Source organism: Archocentrus centrarchus, chromosome 24 (genome assembly GCF_007364275.1).
Source record: "Archocentrus centrarchus isolate MPI-CPG fArcCen1 chromosome 24, fArcCen1, whole genome shotgun sequence".
Lineage (NCBI taxonomy): Eukaryota > Metazoa > Chordata > Actinopteri > Cichliformes > Cichlidae > Archocentrus > Archocentrus centrarchus.
Genome location: NC_044369.1, coordinates 11,571,253 through 11,590,061, shown reverse-complemented (window position 1 = coordinate 11,590,061; position 18,809 = coordinate 11,571,253). Strand labels below are relative to the sequence as shown.

At 40.7% G+C, this 18,809-nt stretch overlaps 2 protein-coding genes across 2 annotated transcripts; one reads left to right on the top strand and one right to left on the bottom strand.

Annotated features, from left to right (window-relative positions):
* Positions 1–493: 493 nt before the first annotated feature.
* Positions 494–4,514, bottom strand: tmem151ba (transmembrane protein 151Ba). The gene is made up of 2 exons (XM_030722038.1): positions 4,425–4,514; positions 494–1,967 (listed from the first exon to the last, which is right to left on the bottom strand). Exons 1-2 carry the CDS (start codon positions 4,512–4,514, stop codon positions 525–527), a joined length of 1,533 nt encoding a protein of 510 aa, XP_030577898.1. The 3' UTR covers positions 494–524.
* Positions 4,515–9,581: 5,067 nt separating this feature from the next.
* On the top strand, positions 9,582–18,516 carry nfkbie (nuclear factor of kappa light polypeptide gene enhancer in B-cells inhibitor, epsilon). Its single transcript, XM_030720817.1, has 6 exons — positions 9,582–10,439; positions 13,458–13,560; positions 15,204–15,414; positions 15,888–15,976; positions 16,716–16,964; positions 17,910–18,516. Exons 1-6 carry the CDS (start codon positions 10,114–10,116, stop codon positions 17,976–17,978), a joined length of 1,047 nt encoding a protein of 348 aa, XP_030576677.1. The 5' UTR covers positions 9,582–10,113; the 3' UTR covers positions 17,979–18,516.
* Positions 18,517–18,809: the final 293 nt, after the last annotated feature.

The following is an 18,809-nucleotide window of genomic DNA, read 5'->3' as shown; positions in this document are numbered from 1 at the left end:
TTCAGCTAAACTGCTTAGTCTCGTACATTTTGTTTTGACAAGGTTTCTTGTCTGTGTTCCATTTCTCATTTGGCATCCATTTAATTTTTTAATCTGCTGCTGAGTCAAAGCCCATTTCAGGTTTCATATGCCGGGAAGTGTTACTCATGTCTTTGCAAATTGTCTGTGACGAAGATCTATAAATATGGCATTTACAGTAGGATGGGATGGCCCTTGATACTCATTGGCTGTCTGAATATCTGAAGACTCTTTAGGGCAGTACGTGACACTTTGGCAGTATTCTTTAAAGTCACATTGTATTTTAAACAACAGTCTCATCAGGTCTGTTTTTCCCTGATGTATTGAGTGATATTCCACACACATACTTTGTTGTAATTGCTGTTAACTCAGGTGACAGTATCTTTAGAAATGTTAACAAATCCTTGGTTGTAGTAACTTAGAAATGGCTCCTTTTTTTAAATCTCTTTCGTTAAGAGACATAAGAGTCCACGTATGAAGCATCTTCCTGGCCTCAGCTTGTGTCATCATAGTGAAGTTTCTACACAGGAGCCATTTCTATGCAGGGAGCGGTGGTCGTGGTTGAGGCAGCCTTCGTTGCGATGCACGATGAGCACTGGGAAGTGCAGAGCATCCTGATAGGCTGGAGGGTTCTCCTCGCTGTTCTGCTGGCCTGACAGACAGCGCGTGCTCTCTGTGGGACACGACTGCTCATTCAGGCTCCCGCTGCTCCTCCACAGGCAGCTCCGCCTGGAGCCGTACAGCCGACCCAGCGAGAAGCGGCTGGCGCTGAACGGGATGCGGGGGCTCCCCGTGTTGCAGATGCTGAGGGCGCTTCGGGAGAAGATGGAGGAGCTGCTTATGGCACGGTGGCAGCGTTCGCAGTTCTGCCTGTAGCTGCCGTTGCCTCCGCATAAGGAGTAGCTGTTACAGCTCCCTGAGAGCTGGGCCAGGTCCATGAGAACTGCCTCGGAGTAGCTGGGCACCAGCTGCTGGTTGGAGCGGATGTGCCACTCTAACTCTGTGCTGTCAATTGTGTTGACCCGTGGGATGTGTCTGCAATACACCCGCTCCTCAGATGGCGTTACTGGCACACAGTCAAAGCCAAACAGCTTCTCCACATGGTAGTGCACACAGGCAGTGCGGTACTCTGTCAGCACCCTCAGAGGCCAGGACAGGGTGAAAGCAGCTGCTACCCAGAAGGTGGAGTTGGAAGCATACCAAGGAAGGTGATTCGGGTCAGAAAAGGCAATCATATACTCCTTAAAGTCGACATTCTTCAGGTGCATCCCCTCACGAGCCTCCATGTAATCATCTAGACCCTCATTTTCTGTAAAGAACCTGGCCCGCTGGTTCAAGTAGGAGTTTTCTGACTCCACATTGGCAAAGCTAAAGCACTTGGTGAACCTCAGCTTGGTGATGGGGAAACCCTCCAGGCCCAGCAGGTTCTTCGAGATGTCTTTAATCCCACAGTTCCCATAATCAAACTCTGCCTCAGCTACATGGGTGTTCACTCTCTCGTGATAGACCTGTGTAGTAGTGTAGGCATCTCCGTTACGGTAACGTGTCACCTGCCGCGTCCTCCTGACATAGTGATAACTGATGGCCTTCCACCAGATGCAGGGCGTAGCCTGCTGCATTCGCTGGATGCGCTCCATTACGCTGTCCACATCAACCTTGTACTGCAACTCATTCCTGGTATAGCAGTGCCAGCACTCAACCAGGTAGACCACATAGAGCATGACCAGGAAGGCCAGAGGGATGTAGATGTAGCCATTGGCGCACGGACTGTCATGGTACATCATAGAGTTTCCCTTGTAAGCACTGTTGAAGGTGAGGCGCGTGACCTTTGTCACCTGGCACCAGGCCATCACCCCAACACAGCCGTACATCAGCAGGGACAGCAGCAGGCATTTCCAGTGAGTTTCCTGACACAAGGACTTAGCCAGAGACTGTTTCTGAGGCTGCTGCTGCAAAGGAGAGAAAAAAAACAATCATTATAAACACAGGTATTAACATAACTTACCTACACCTGAAGATTTATATGAATAGCTAATTTTAATAGGATGTTGCTGAACATGCCCTAAATACCTGGTAGGCATAAAGTCATGGAGCAGCGGCTCATGCATATAAAATATTTAAGGAAATATTCTTTGTTGTAAGTGCTTTTGCATAGTTTATGCATGAGCCAAGAACCAACTGCTCAATTCTTGGTATGTGCTTGTTATAATCAGAAGCTTCATTCATTATTATCATTAAAATTCAAAAGAAGTCATGTTGCCTCATAAGGAGCACGCTGGCATCTGTTTGACTAGTGTGTGGGTGTGCACATGGCCATGGTAGTTGAGTTTATATATAAATATGTCTTATGATATATAGAAATACTTGAAGATTAAAAGAACAGAGATGATTTTGAAGAATCAAACACACATTAATGCCAAGCCAGGCAAAAAAAAAAAAAAAGCTGTAGTTTGACTCGGGCAGCATTTAGCTGGTGCCATCCTTTATCTCCTCGGGGCACAGCAAGCCCCAGCGGCTGCATCAAAGAGCTCAAGAGTGAGTTACGCCCTGCAGGAGCACAGCCACACAAAACCTGGCAGCGATTCAAAAGCATCGGGAAGGGAAGATTATAACTAAATTCATTCAAAAAATTTGCATAGCAGGCCTTGTGCTTGGGTACAATCTGCCATGTGTGGACATCAGACACTTCAGATTAGACTGCAGACGTCTAAATTTTGATCTATAGGTCAACTCTAACCACAACAGTGACAAAAAAAAAAAAAGCCGGCATCACAGCACTGATGTATTGAACTTGACATGTCAGCTCTGTGCTCTTCGAGTGACAGACGAGCATAAATAATAGATATTCTTACATCATAATTAGCTTCCCAACCTTGGTCACATGGTCCTCGTGTACACTGCCAACCCAAGGCTACACCCCACAGGGCAAAAGGGATTAACACTGAAATTCCCCATTGAGATAAACCTCCTGCAGGAGGAGTGCTCACTCACCAGCATCCTGACCGTGCTCGACAGTTACAATCAATACTACATGGCACACTTTGTGGCTAATGTTACATTTTACAGGCTCTAGGATAATGATGAGCAGTTGTACAGCAGGAGATATTACTCTGAATATGTGTATGCAAAGCAAATGCATCTCTATGTGGTAATATTTGATTAAAAACGTGTTAGAAAACCTTAAGCTGATCCTAAAATAGAAAGAGAAGCCTTTTTATATGTTTAATACGTATTTGATGAGAAAGAAGAAACTATAAAGACATTAATTTAATCTGTGCTTATAGTTCAGAAATCAGGCTTATTTAAATGTGAACTGTTGGATTTATAAACTGGCTCTAAATTGGACTAATATACATTTATATTTAACACAGTTATGGTATGAAACAACATTAAAAGTCTTTGGGAAACAGTCAGCTGGAGGCTCTTGTATAATTTTTACCATTTAGTCTTATATTTTGTGAAATTTCCCTTGAAATAAGAACTTGCAGGTTCAGTACACCACCTTATACATATATGCCCAATTTCATTTTACACTTTACAGTAGATATATTATATAAGTCATACACTTTAACATTAAAATGGCTAACATTAAAAAAAAAAGCAGTTGCAAGAAGGTTAAAATCAGTCCAGACTTCACGATTCATGAGGCCGCTGTGGTTCCTTTAGTGCCTCTCACAGTCATGGACACTTTCTCTTGACATAATAAGACCAGCTAGGTTATATAAAAAGACTCTTGTGTAATGGATATGTAACTTACCCAGGATGTGTACATGCAGGGGAAGACTGAAGGAGGAGTGGTATGAGGCATTAGTATTTTAATTCAGGAAAACTCTTGGTAATCAGTTGAGTCCCTGTGCAGGACAAATGTGTGTTTTCAAACCTGTTTTAGCTTTTGTATAACATTTCACTGCTCCCCGCCCTGTTATAATGAACATTTCTTTGTCTTTTAATTTTTTTTTTCAGGAACTTGTGGAAAGATATACGAAAACAAGTTTTTGTTTGTTTGTTGTTGGGGTTTTTTTTGTTTGTTTGTTTGTTTGTTTTTAAAATACTTTATTTTACCTGGTTGGACTATTTCCAGGTACCGTAATAGGTTCTTAAACCTCATTTTGGAAGCCACTTGTCTGAAGGAGACACAAAACAGGCGCGCATTCATCACGTTCACTCGCTCGGACGCACATTTTCATATATTAGGCCAATAAAGCGCTTTAAGTGCTGTGCAAACACTGGCGCCAATTAAACCATCATTTCCAATAAATAAATACATTTTTTAAAAAATGATGATTACAGTGAGATTATGAGCATCCACAGTGGCAGTCTGTCACTTAAGCATGCCACACTAATCAAAGGTTTAATCTGCTTCACATGCATTAGGGTTAAAGACGCTGCAAACAATTGGTCCTTACCTCTTCCCGGGGGCTTTCCGTCTCCTCCTCGGGGACGGTGGTGGTGGTGGCGGCGCTTTCACTGGCCGTTGCAGCCGATGCTGGGGACATGGTAATAACGATGCAAGGACCGGTGGTACATGGATCTCCTGATGGGATGGGGGTTTTCCAAAGCAGGGTGAGACATAAACACGCAGTGAACCCCTCTACACATCATCCACAGGAAACAAGTCCGGCAGGATGCTTCATCCCTGCCTCTTTCAGGTGGGCAGACTTCGCATGGTATAGCCTACGGGAATACGGTCATATTGCCTCCGAAGAAGACTGGGAGGCTGAGACTCGTCTCGCGATGCAGTGGCTAGATGGTGATGAAGACTGCTGCGAGGGATGCAGTGTGAGGGGAAGTGACAAAGCTCCTCTCCCTGCAGACAGTGCCCATGACACCCAGCGAAGCTGTGAAGCAGGACAAAGGCGACGAGCATCGGCACACGCGAGCAGCCATCCCCGACACCACGGTGTAAATAACGCGCACGTACTGTCCACGTAACTCACAACAGCGCAGAGGGGCGCTGCTGCTCAGGGGAGCCCCCACCCCCCTGCATGTCATTAGATACATGACCTTGTCTGTATTCTGATCTGTTTTAAAGTAAGTTATTTTCAAATTTACTTTAAAATTTGGTTTCGATTATAATAAGTTAATAAATTAACAAACTGTGATGGTCCCTATGTTGTGTTGTTTGGGGTCTTGTGTTGTTTGTAAATATATTTGAGTAGGATTTCTAGTTGGATTTTTATTTTTTCAGTTTAAAGTTCTCAGTTTTGTGTCTTCGGACCGCTTGATTTCAGTTTTGATACTGGTATATGATGAGTTTATGTGATTTTGAGTCTGATTTCACTTTGTGGTTATTCTAACGATGAGGTTCAGTTTTGCAGTCCACTGTTTTGGTCCATGTCCTGATGGTTTTGTTTTTTTTAATCATTATTAGCAGTGTTTTCCTGTTTATTTCCTGTTTTACTTTCCAGATTGTCTTTCATGGATTGTGTCACTTTTATTTCCTCTTTGTGATTGTCCTGATTGTCTTCACCTCTTTGTAGCTATTTTCACCTGTGTCTCCTGTGTATAAATACTCTTTCTTTGGCCTTGTTAATGGTTGTGTTTTCTTTTGTTTCTGTGGGGTTTTAAAACAAATATTAACAAAAACTAAGTTAAATATTGAAACGACCACAGGTCTAACCCAGCCACTGCATTTAATAATAGGACTCACCCACTGAGCCCATTAAGAGCTGCCTTAATTCTTCGTGGCATAGATTCAACAAGGTGCTGGAAACACTCCTCTGAGGTTTTGGTCCATATCGACATGATAGCATCACACAGCTGATTTGTCAACTCCACATCTATGATGTGTTTTTAGCTTCAGTTTCCTGTTTTTAGCTGACAGAAATGGTACCCAGTGTGCTGTTCTGGTGCTGTAGCCCATCTGCTTCAAGGTTTGACATGTTGTGGATTCAGACATGCTCTTCTGCATATGTTGGTTGTAACAAGTGGTTATTTGATTCGCTGTCGCCGTCCTATCAGCTCAAAGCAGTCTGGCCATCCTCCTCTGACCTCTGGCATCAACAGGGCATGTTTTTGTCAGGAGAACTGCAACTCACTGGATGTTTATTCTTTTTTACATCATTCTCTGTAAACTTTAGATGGTCGTGTGGGAAAATCCCAGTAGTTTAGCAGTTTCTGAAATACTCAGACCAGCTCAGCTGGCACCAACAACCATGCCACTTAAATCACCTTTCTTCCACATTCTGATGCTCAGTTTGAACTTCAGCAGGTCGTCTTGACAATGTTGTTGTGCTTAAATGCACTGAGCTTCTGCCATGTGATTGGCTGATTAGAACTTTGTGTTAATGACCTGTTGAAGGCTCTATTTTTTTTTTTCTTTTGATGACAGGTTATCGTCTGAACTTCTACCAGTCTTTTCATTTCAACTGAACTTCCTAAAACTGTGTGATTATTTTACAGTAAAGCAGTATTTTGAATACTTAAAGAGGTCTCCTTTTGTAAAATGCTCAGCAAATTAATCAAACAATATAGGCATACAATCTCGTCACTCCACCACATATAGCTTTCAGGCAAAAAATGAGTTAAAAAAAAAGCTCCAGTTTAAGGTGAAATATGGTTTATTTAATACTGTGACTAAAGGGAAAAGGGCAAAAAGACAGCACTGCTCCAACACGCTGTTATAATTTTACAGTATGTGTTTTTTTTCATGTGTGAGAAGAGACAACAAGAACACCAAGCAGGTAAAACTGAATATTTAGCCCTGTTTTCTTTACACACAGTCCTATTTAAACATGAACCCTTTTCTGTATGTTCCTGGAGCACAGAGCTGTGTTTATCATAGACCACAATATGGACATTGGACTGGACTCCTGGCGTAAAGCGAAAAAAATAAACATGAGAGTAGAGGACATGAAAACAGATGGCACATCTTAACAGCCCTAAATGCTTCTCTCTCTGACAGTCGATATTGTTTTATATTGTGGACTGTATTTACCCTTAAAGTAGAGAAGCAGCTGTGTAAGTGAGCCCTCTAAAGGCCAAACCACAGGAAGCATCTTAAAAAAGGAAAAGGAAAAATATATGATTACAAAAAAAGGACCATTCTGAGTATTTTCCCTATTTGTTTCACTGTATCAGTGGGGAGAGACTAGAGGTGACACAAAAGCATGCAAAACAACTACACACACTGTGGAGTTATATGTGACTAAGTGCAGACTGACACTGTAAGCGGCTGCTAGACAGAACCCCTCAGCACATATCAGTATCTGCTCATGTCTCATGCTTCATCACTTTCAAACACAGCAAAACAAGATTTATATAAACCAAGCTCTGCTTTTGCAGCTTCTTAGAAAAAGGCCTAAAGCTCCATGAATAATAATGTGCTTGTGGTTTATTGCTGCTACCAGTGACAAGCCTGAGGAGCAAAACTTCCGCTGTGGACTTTAAAAATAAAAGCCACATGTGCCGAGCGCCTGCAGCCGGAGAGCGCAAAGTGTCACAGTGGGATGTTTGTTGTGTTATGAATGAGTAAATTCATGAGATTTGATGCTTGTATTTAAGTCAGACTTAGATCCCAACTAGAGATTATCACTCCCACTTTTGCCTGTGCTCTGAACCAGGCTTATCTTTGAACTCCCCCGTGGTTTTGAAGCCAAGCACATCAATAAGGTTTCGTGAGTACACCTTGCACCATTGTGAGGGATTGTTTTGACAAAATCTTCCCATAGACAGACACAGACACAATGATAAGTGCTTCTAATCACAGCTGATGAACAAGCCTGCAGATTTTTTTTTAAGGTGTGTGATGCAATGATCACATACCTGTATTTATAAAAAAAAAATAAACAAAACTGTGCTGATACTATAATTGTAATAGTTCTCCCCTGTTATATGTTTGTACACCAGATGAAGGTTCATATGGCATCTTACAAATATATATAAAAATAAAATGGCCTCTTTTCTTTTTGTGGGTCAGATGACCCCTGTGGTCAAAATTTATTTTGATGTGTACTGAACACCTGTGAAGTTTGATGACTTCATCTTGCACAGATGCTATTGCGTCCTTTGACGTATTTATGGCCTTTCTGGTAAACTGTGGCACAAAGGGTGTCACCAGGGTTGCATTCTGCCATTATTATACACACAGACTCAAACACTAAAAAGACTTGCAACAATTTATGAAGATTTAAGGCCTGGTGAAGTTTTTGTGCAGCACAAGGACACACAAAGTGTATGCAATGAGGCAAACTGACACAAATTTACACTGGCCGATGTGAATGGAGACGGGTGTGCATTAAAACTTTGCAAAAACCCGGGATTGTCCTGACAACACTGACAGTCAGAAATGGATGACAAGCTTATTGACGTCATTTGAGGGCAACTGGAGCTAATAGCTCATCTTCGCTTTTAGATTGAGGGAGATGGAGAAAAAAGGAGAGGGTGTGGAAAAGCTTTTGGTTGTGCTCCTCCTCATCCCTTTGGCTGTTGGGGTTTTTCCACAGTTACTGTATTCACTGAGTAATGTGAGGAGAGGCATCAAAGTACACTTAAAGTAAAAGTAAAGTTTATTCAGAATAGTCCTTTTCAGAATCATTATAATAATTTATCATAATTGCTGATGTGCATATTATTTAATTTTACAACTAGAAATTACTTTAATTACTTAGATACTTCTGGGTAGCTTTATCGATATAATATACCGTAGCATATCCATCGATCCAGCTTCTGCTTCTTGTCAGGCAGCAGCCAAAGCAGAGAAGTCCAGACCTTGCTTTCCTTAGCTACCTCCTCCAGCTCATCCCGGGGAACACCAAGGCGTTCCCAGGCCAGTCAAGAGCAATGATCTGTTCAGTGTTCTGGGCCTACCCTGGGGCCTACTCCTGGTAAGACATGCCAGGAGCACCTCGCCCAGGAGGCATCCAGTTCAGATGTCTGAACCACCTCTGCTGGCTCCTTTCAGTGTGGAGGAGTAGAGACTCTATTTTGAGCCCCTCCCAAATCACTGAACTTCTCACCCTATCTCTAAGGGAGAGGCCAGCCACCCTTCGCTTGTATTCCCAATCTCATCTTTTCCATCACTACCCAGATCTCGTGGCCATAGGTGAGGATAGCGAGGTAGATCAATTGGTAAATCAACAGCTTAATATATTTGTGGATTCATATGTTATAATGTGCAAAATAATTAGCTGAGATTTAAAAGTACAATTTTGCATCCAAAAATATGATGAAGTATAGCAATATCTAATTGAAGCACAAGCGCATTAAAACTTCTTTAAAGTACTTGAGTATATATACTAAGTTACACTGTACCACTGGTCTTACCTATGTTCTTATACAGTGGTGTATGTTATTGTAATGTATTGATAAGCAGGCATATTTCTGGGGGGCGGGTGCGGTGTCACCCCATGACCCTCTCTGGACATGCCCCTGAAAATAAATACCAGTAAATACAGTTCCAATCCTGGAACTGTATTTATTTTTATAAAGTACAACAAATGAAAAGGCAATAAAGGCTGCTTAAAATGTATGCAATATCAGCTATTTAAAAGTTTGAAAAACAATTTATGGCATTGTATTGAATGCTTTTATTATGAAGACCACGAACCACTTCCGCTCTCAGAACCGACCCTCCAGGTTTGCGTTTCTTGCGCGCGTTTGCGAGTGTGTGTGTGTGCGTGCGTCGGATCACGCGCGCTGGGGATTCCCCCGCGTGACAAAAACAGCTTTGCCTTTCACATGTCAGCTCTTCCCCTTCTCGGCTTTCATTGCTCATATGCTCTCCGCCTGGAGCTCATGTAGTTACCGGATATTTAGTCGACGGGCAGCCGTTTTTCCCTCGTTTCAAACACGTTTCAGCGATTTGTGAGTGACCTGCCATGTTTTCGAAACTTTTTAAAACGCATAAAACCGTTAAAAATTGAACGCCTCTTCTACGAGGTACTTTGTTGTCGGTTAATGGCATGATACGCAGCGGCTCATTCCTCTGGTTTCACGAAGAAGGTGCGGCGGTTACCTCGGGTGTCACCGGGCTTTCCGGGCTCATCACCGAGCGGCTACAGCGCCCGCGGGAAGCCTTTAAATCCTCGGGGAAGGCGGGAGGGGGAAACCCAGCGAGGCCATCATCATCATCACCGCCACAGCAGCGGCGCTACCATGGCGAGCCGTGACTGTACTAAAGATGACTTGCTGGACGATAACCGCACAGACTCGGGTATTGACTCGTCCCTCGGCACGCTGAAGTCGGAGGAACCCCGGGAGACGAGCACCGACCTAAGCGGACCGAGGGACAAGTTTTCTACCGGGGAGGAGTGGCTGGACTCAGCATACGGTTCCTCATCCCTCACGGTGGAGAGTCTGTCGGACATAGTGGAAGTCTGTACGATTTCCAGCAGCAGTGCGCCAGTACAGAGCTCTGAACTCTCTGAGCAGGAGGAGCAGGAGGAGAACTTGCTCACAACTATTACAGAGGATGGAGACACGTAGGTTTTTATTTATTATTAATTACATTTACATAAAAAAAAAAAATCTTAGCTTGGTAAAATCTTTGCTAGGAGGGACGCTGCTGCACACTAGTGGGTCAAACAAAACTTTTGTCTTTTTGCATTTAATTTCTCTTTGAGTTTTGTCACTCACGCTGTTTATGCTCACTTAAGATGGTCAGTAAGATCCTACAAATAAGGTACACCAACTCTTTAGTATTACAATTTCAATTATCTAGTGGTATTTACATTAACTTTACATATTTACATTAACCCCAGCAGCTTTTTAGTTTTGATAGGGGCTAATTTTTATTCTAGTCATTGCCTGATTTGTAGGGGTGGGTGTATAAATGCTCAAAGATGTTTTATTTGGAAATGTTAGGTTCAAAATGACATGAAAACAAGAAGAAAAAAAGCAGTAAATTGTTATAATTGGTGACCTGTAATTAGAGAATGTTTGGCATTTCTGCTCCTAATATTGCACAGAATAATGTCAAGGTTATCAAAATAGTTGCCCATTTAATTTTGAGTAAATATCTGAGCAGCTACTCACTTTCTCTATTCTGCTGCAGCTGATGAACTTAAAATGCCCATTAATGGCAGTTCTGCTGCAGCTGGAGTCTGTAAATCACACTAAATTTCAGGCACTGTTTTCCCATGGTGATACAGGTTTTAAAGGGGATTTCATAACCGTGTGATACTGCAGACTTTTTTTTTTTTTTTTAATGAACTTTGTCCTTGTCGTGAATGTGGCCGGTCTCCACTGAGAGTCAGAAAACAGAAATGAAACAGATAGGCCTGGACTTCCCCCTGCAGCACAGATAAAGCACATGCTGTGAGGTAGTTGTGTGGCCCGCTTTTGATCCAGGAAACTTGTTGATCAGGATAGGACAGTATGTACACATATTTTCATTCGCTCCATTCACAGGCTTCTATCATCCCCCCCACCCCCCAGACATTCTAAAAAGATCATCTGTAACAAAGCGGCTTCTTGCTGCTCTTCATTTCTCAGTTTCAGTCAGTGAAACTTGTGCACACAATCTTAACACTTCAGCCTCCACACACAGCCTTATCATCCCCTGCAGACCTTCTTGTGTGTGCCCCACTCATCTAGAGTTGCAGTGTCATTAACCGGCACTGGTTAATGAGTCCTGCAGCCACCATCAGCCGGTGTGATCCCGATGTAGTCACATCACACTGCAGAAATGTTGTTGTGTCTCTGACCTCTTTTCATTTCCGCCTGCTGATTGTTGGGGCCACATGGTTTCATTCTCACACCCTAACTATAGATACCTGGTGGAGGGAAAAAAAAGCACCTGAAACACACCACAGTGTGCTGCTTCGACTGACAGAGAATCATGCAAACACTAATTTTCCCCTGTGGGATTTTTTTTTTTTTCTTATTCATTCAAGTCTTACTCAAACCAGGAAGTCCCTTTGACACAAAGACGTTTGCTGGCAGGTTTATGGCAGAGCCATCAGTCTGCAGATGTCACAGTCTGTCAGCAATGACATTCACGCATCACAAAAATTTATCGTCTGATTGCAATATCCATTCATTTGAACCATTATTGGGGTACGTAAGTGATGGATTGACACGTTTTAATCATACGCTGCTCTGTTTGTCTACAGTTTATGAGTATTTTAAATTTGCAGAAATACACAAGGACCTGTGCACCTTGTAGGAGGCAACTATTAATTTGCCAGTCGAATTTTCTTCACAGTGAAAAATGCCCCACATCTGTTTCTTCATTGCTTCTTCTCAAACAGCCAAAAGATATCCAGTTCAGTGCAAAAAAAAAAAAAAAAAAAAAAAAAAACTAAATAACTTTTAGAAAATGCACAAAATGATTTTTCAGCATAGTATATTTTTGTCACGTTTTTTAAATTATGCTTATATATATATATATATATATATATATATATATATATATATAAAATTATTATTATTATTTATTTATTTATTTATTTATTTATTTATTTTTGCAGTAAGTGACTTTGTTATTCAATAACTGCAAAGAAATTGATCGATGGCTTGTATAAAAAGTAGATTTCAATAACTGACCAGTTTAGAAAAAGCACCTGTAGTATTGCAACTGATGCAGTATAGTTAATTAAACTGATATTTTTAATTTGTGCAGGTGCAGGGCATTTGAAGCAGAGTGATCACATTTAACATTTAATAAATCGATAAATCAAATGTCATGCTGTTTACTACTTTGTAGAAATGTGCCATTATTAAGTGTTCAGAGCTGATTGTGTGGTGAGACACTGTGGGAACTTTTGATCCCACTCTGTCTGCATCTGAAGCACCCTGCAGCATCCAGCTTTTGGTTAAATGACATTTACTCTGAAAGAAGATCGTCTCACTACTAAACTAACTGAGCCGTAAGTGCTGCAACAAATCATTCAGCAGTAAAACATTAGTTCAAGCCTTTAATGTAAAACCTGATCTCACAGAATTTAAACAACTTTGAACTTTGATTTTAATCTGTTAAGATCCCTTTTTTCCAGATGGGGCCCTCGCTGTGTTGTTCTTAGTCTAAATTAAGCACTAATGCTCAGTTCCATTTCCTGCTTTGTGCACACATTTGTTTGCTACAACTTCCCACTCAGTTTTTGAGGTTGGTGTGCTTTTTGTTTTGTTTTGTCTTTTGCTTTAAGTGTTTAAAGTGAAGCCTGTGTGATTGTATCTGCTCACAGGTGATTTTTTTATTTTTTTTTAAAACCACCAACAGTTTGCTGTGCTGTCTAGAATTTTTAATATTGCTTAATACCCCATCGACTCAGTCTTGCCATTCAGCCCACTAAGTTACATTTCGAGGTAGTCTCTTGAAATGAATACTGAGGAAAATTGTGATGCAACATTGAAATGAACAGTACTGCTTTTTTTTTTTTTTTTGGAAGGGGGGGGCAGTAAGGTGCCCCATTTGAGATTTTGAGATAAAGTAGGACTGTAGATTTTTCCAGGCATAACGATTAAAATCTTCTCCTTTTTTTTTTTTGTCACTCTCATAGAATCCTTCATTTAGCAGTCATCCATGAGGTCATATGGCTTGCTAAGGATTTGATACACATATTCCCAAGAGAGGTCCTGGACATCCAAAATAATTTATACCAGGTAGGTGCAACAGGTCCTACAAGTTGCTTCTGCTGGAATTTTTAATCCACAAATACTTCCTCATCTGTACCTTGATTGTGGAAGCGGTGGCTTTATTTATATCTCTGTACTTCCAGAGAACTCTTGTTCCTCTTTATTTGCAGTCCGTCCTCACTCAGGGACGTCAATGTGGGTGGTTCCAGCATTAGCTCATAAGGGACTTTGAATGGAAACTCCCCTCCTCTACTTCATGTAGAAATAGAACCACAGGGAGCTGTGGAGTGTATCCTTGTGTGGATGTGGGTGGAGAAGTTGTTCCAGTCCTTCAAGAAGTCCGATCAGACACTTGACTTGAACTTGCAAAACTGTCAGAAGGAAACATCTGAAGTTAAGACTCAGCACTTCATGTAGTGACTCAGTTATCTCTGTGCTGGGCTCTTTTTGGTTTCCTAATTTCCTCTTAGTAGTCATTCTATGATTTCACATTTGGACAACATTACCAAGAAGAAATTCATTTGCAACTCAGGGTTTTAAAATGAAAATGCGTCTTCATTTCCATGCTGATTAAAAAAAAAAAAAAAGAAAGAAAATCAGTGGATTAGAGATTTTTGCAGGTTTAATGTGTGGTGCATTGGTACAGTTGAGTCTCACAACACAATCCTAAAAAATTTGCAAAAACCATTAAAAACAGGCAATGCTATCATACTCTACACCTACAGTAATATCAGTAAACCACAGTGCAGTGTAACCACATTACCTGTTGTGCATTGAAGATTAAATTCACTTTCTTGGAAAGAGTTTTCTCGTTTCTTCACTTGTGCCTGTAACCAACAGATGAATGCAACAGGTACAGGCCTGTTCTCTGGGGGGTTTTTTTTGTTTTGTTTTTTTTAACGGGACTGTTATACATTTACTTATTTTCTGTTATATATCTACTGCTTCAGCGGTAGGTGCGTATATTAAAAATTCCCAGTGTTTGGAATAATGAGGTCCGTAATCCCTGTGAGCCAAAATCTCAGGCTTCAGATTGCTCTAAATGCTCCTTTTCAGACTGTGTTTTTTATATTTTTTTTTTTTTTTTTTCCCCTCAAATAATCCTTAATATGGTAATCTCAGACAAGTTAAAGATAGTTTAATGGCACAGTGAAGGGAGCTAAATGACTTGTTTCAAACAGAGGGAGCACTAAGGGGCTCCACCAAGGCCCTGTAAACAATGAATAGAGAACCGTGAATCATATAAAGCCCAAAAATAAAAATGTGGAGTTAGAAATGAGCATAAGGGCATTCTTGGAAATGCAGGGAAACTGCAGCTGTGAAGCAGAAGTGACAGGGTTTATGGCTAAAGAGATACTTAAGACCACAATCATCTGTTATAGTCAGTATGGAATAATAAATATGAAAATGTGAGAAAATAGTGGACAATATTTTGTTGGATAGATGAATCGATGGACAGCTAGTAAATGTTTTTTTGTATTATTTTTTTGCTTAATCAAATTTATTACAACTTGTTATTTAAGTAGCTCTTTTCAGATCTCAATTTAAATATGAAATTCTGACGTGTTGTGAGAGTTGTGTTTTTATTTTTTAGACATTCAGCTTTGATTGCTTTATATTTAAATTGTTTTTTTGGGTTTTTTTTGTTTGTTTTGTTTTTTGATTCTCAGAGCCCTTTGCACCTCGCTACCTACCTAAACCTAACAGAGGTGGTACAGAGCCTAGTGGATAAAGGGGCCAGCATAGAGCTGCAGGACCAGGATGGGAACACTGCGCTCCACGTGGCCTGCCAGCACGGGCAGATAGGGTGCGCCAGCGAAATGACTAGAGACGTTTCCCCCAGCAAGTTGGCACCGGTCCTGGAGACCCAGAACTGGAGAGGTGAGGGGAAAACACCACAACACAGCAGTTATTGGTGCTACTAAATGTGTTTTTTGTTTGTGATTGTCAGTGGGTTCTAAGGAACTGAACTTCCTATATTATGTAATTTTTTTTTTTGTTTGTTTGTTTTATTGTGCATCCAAACGTAAAACGACCTTTTGACTTTAATGTAGTGAGTGAGCTTATCATTCCTCAATGTCCACCTAAAGGACGTGTGAGGATTTCCTCACTTTAACCTTTTATTTTCCACTATTTTAGAAATGAAGAAACAGCAGTAGCAGAATAAATAACGCACACAGTTAGTGCACATATCGTACAGATGGGCTTGTTTTGGTTTTTGTCTTAACCATACAGTTTTTGTCTATATTCTGCTCTCAGTCTGTAATAAAAATAAAATATGCATCTTCATATTTCATTTTTGACCTAAAAATGAGCCCCACATTGCAGATTTCAGACAACATGTGTACTTGCAGGTCTTGGCTGTTTCCACTTGGCTGCCCTGAACAGGCAACATGAAATTATGAAGCTCCTGATCAAAAAAGGAGCAGACCTGAATATCCAGGTTAGTCAGTGGATCATATGAACTGTATTTGTGTAACTAGGCTTTACTTAAAGGCTGAATCCATAGGATATAGAAAGCGTTTTTTTTGCCCTCATGTAATTCAGTCTGAAATGACCACAAACAGTGCAGCTCCACTTGCAGTCTGCCACTCATAACATTGAAAGCTAAAAGGGTGAAGGACTGGATGAACTGTTTGCAGCTTTGCTTCTACAAAAACAATCATTATTTATTTTTCCCCTGAGAAGGCTTTCTGCGCTTGTTCTATCGAGTTCTGAATCAGCATTTATAGTCACATTTGTCCCTTTAAAACTGTGTTTACCGCATCTAGACTTATGTTTTGTTCCTGCCTATAAATCTGCTGCACCTGTGCAATGCTGATGGTGATATGAGCTGAGCTCGGGGCTTCCTGCAGGATTCAGTGAGACATAATTAGATTGGAGATATGATTAGGTCAGACTGGCCAGCCACTCTTAACTTTCTATTGATGGAAGGGAACATGGCAGCCCCGAAACCACCCCAGACATTCCTCTTAGATTAAATCAGCAGCCCAACATATCACTCTGCCTCACATCTGGTGTATTGAATTATCATTATTCTAATTGAAAGTTACGGCAACTTTTTATTTGCCAATTTATAGAATGTAAAATTATAAAAACTATGAAACTGTTTACATTTTATCATTATTTCTGCCATTTTTGTGGACTTTCTCATCACTTTTCTCCATTTGCTTACCTTGTAGGAAGGAACAAGCGGCAAAACGCCTCTTCACCTTGCAGTCGAGCTGCGTGACATCACATCTGTGAAGCTGCTGCTCAGCAAGGGAGCCAATGTGGATGCTGCCATGTTTAATGGCTGCACACCCCTGCATCTCGCGGTGGGGAGACAGGATGCCACCATCGCCAACCTCCTCTGCCAGAATGGCGCCGACACAATGCTGCGAAACATGGAGGATGAGACGGCGCTGGATCTGGCTGATGGCAATGACGATGTAAGCAAATATTAAGTGCTGGCCTGCACCGCTGTGCATATTTTAAAGGATGACGCTGAGCTTTTTTTTTTTTTTTTTTTTTTGTTTTCTGCTCTCAAATCCAGTTTAAAAACCAAAATGAACAAAGAAGTGTATTTTGTAGACTTTTAGTGGTGACTAAAGGTCTGGACCCACCTGAGTGGGTCCAAACTTTTGACTGGTACTGTATATCAGAGGTTTACACACACTGTTTAGCTTATTATAGCGAATCCCTCAAGCATCATCTTGCTGCCTGGCTGAACTAATTCTTCATTTACTCTTTGAGAAGTGGTTTAAAAGTTGGAGGCAACTCAGTGACCCCCCCAACTCCCAGTGCAGACACAGAGTCAAAACAAACATTTAGTGGAGCCATACCATCTGCAACAGATGTTATGGCCCCAACAGTGTTCTGATGTCAACATCATGGGTTTACATAAAAATGCAGAAGGCGCTGAACAACACTAAGCCAGTAGTTCCAAATAACCTACCAAAGCATACAGATAGGAGAACTGGTACTCTTTTAAAAGGCACTGAAGTTACACCAGAAGTTGATTTGGTTTGTTTCTTTGTTTACTGCAGTTTGTATGAGGCTTACAGACAAACACTATTCATGGCTTGATTTTTTAATTTTTTTTTTTTTTTGACCTCTAGTGCTCTAAATGCTCATTTCTGGGTTTGATAGAAAGACATCTGCTAAAGGTTTTGTGACACGAAGGATAGATGTTTCAGAAGGTGTGGTTGAAAATTGACTAAAATGTCAGACTTTTTGTGATGTTTCTGCTGTTTTTGCCAAAGTTTGTTGTAGGAATAAGTCATCTGCAGGAGTATTGTTTTTGTTTGTTTATTTGTTTTTCCTAGACTTACTAAGGATCATAAAGGAGAGCTACAGATTGTGTCAGTCTGACCTGTTGTGTTCTTGTCTTTCAGATTCTGGCTCTATTTCCTTTCGATGACATCCAGATCTCTGGAAGGTCCTTGGTTGGTGTGAAGTTTTGAGCTGAACAACAGTCCTTCAGTTGTCTGGAGCTTTACTGCAGCTGATTTTTTTTTTTTTTTTTTTTTTTTTTTTTTTAAACAAAAAAAGTTATATTTTAGTGATGACATTGATTAGTATACCTATATATCTAGATAAGTATGTCCAGAACATAGATTTCATTTTCCTCTGATTGAACAGAGTAATTCTGCTTAATTGAACCAGTTTTGCAAGCTAGATTATTTTGCTTTTTTTTTTTTTGCGTGCCTCTGTTTGTACACCGCTGTAAAAACCCACCTCACTGTGAGTACCAAACTGTCTCTAAACCTGTTCAATGCCCCCCAAAAAATCTACCTCTTTATTTTGACCTGGTTTCAGTGGCTATAAATGATGTGCATTTTTCTTAAAATATGGCCGTTCCCTTAGTGGCTAAAAAGAGACTTTTGGAGGACTGTGATCAGAGGCAAGGACAAATAAAATTTCAGTTTGCTAAATGGAAAATGTAAGTCAAAGACAAACTTTTCTCCTCCCTGCTTTTGCTTAAAAAAAAAAAAAAAAAAGTGACAAATGGTTAAGAATATGTAACATGAAATGCAGCTTCATCTTTTTGATTTTTAAGTTTATTGCTTGAAATAGTGAAACTATTTATCTCAAACTAGCTTTCATCTGCAGAAACACTTCTGTAATTACACTGGCCTGTCTAGTTGATATCCTCCTGAGACCTTATAGCCTCTGTAGTGGTCACTAAAAAAAGTTAAATTGAAAGATACTTTTTTTTCCTTCAGGAGGATGTAAGCAGTTCATTTATTTTGTAATAAAAAGGCAGGAAATTCATGCATGCTGTGGTCTTTTTC

Excerpts from the sequence above, each read along its gene's own strand:
- tmem151ba (XM_030722038.1), bottom strand. The coding sequence starts at position 4,514 with ATGTCCCCAGCATCGGCTGCAACGGCCAGTGAAAGCGCCGCCACCACC. Across the intron at positions 1,968-4,424 it reads CGGAAAGCCCCCGGGAAGAG|CAGCAGCCTCAGAAACAGTC; the intron begins GTAAGGACCAAT and ends TCTCCTTTGCAG.
- nfkbie (XM_030720817.1), top strand. The coding sequence starts at position 10,114 with ATGGCGAGCCGTGACTGTACTAAAGATGACTTGCTGGACGATAACCGC. Across the intron at positions 13,561-15,203 it reads TCCAAAATAATTTATACCAG|AGCCCTTTGCACCTCGCTAC; the intron begins GTAGGTGCAACA and ends TTTGATTCTCAG. Across the intron at positions 16,965-17,909 it reads TGGCTGATGGCAATGACGAT|ATTCTGGCTCTATTTCCTTT; the intron begins GTAAGCAAATAT and ends CTTGTCTTTCAG.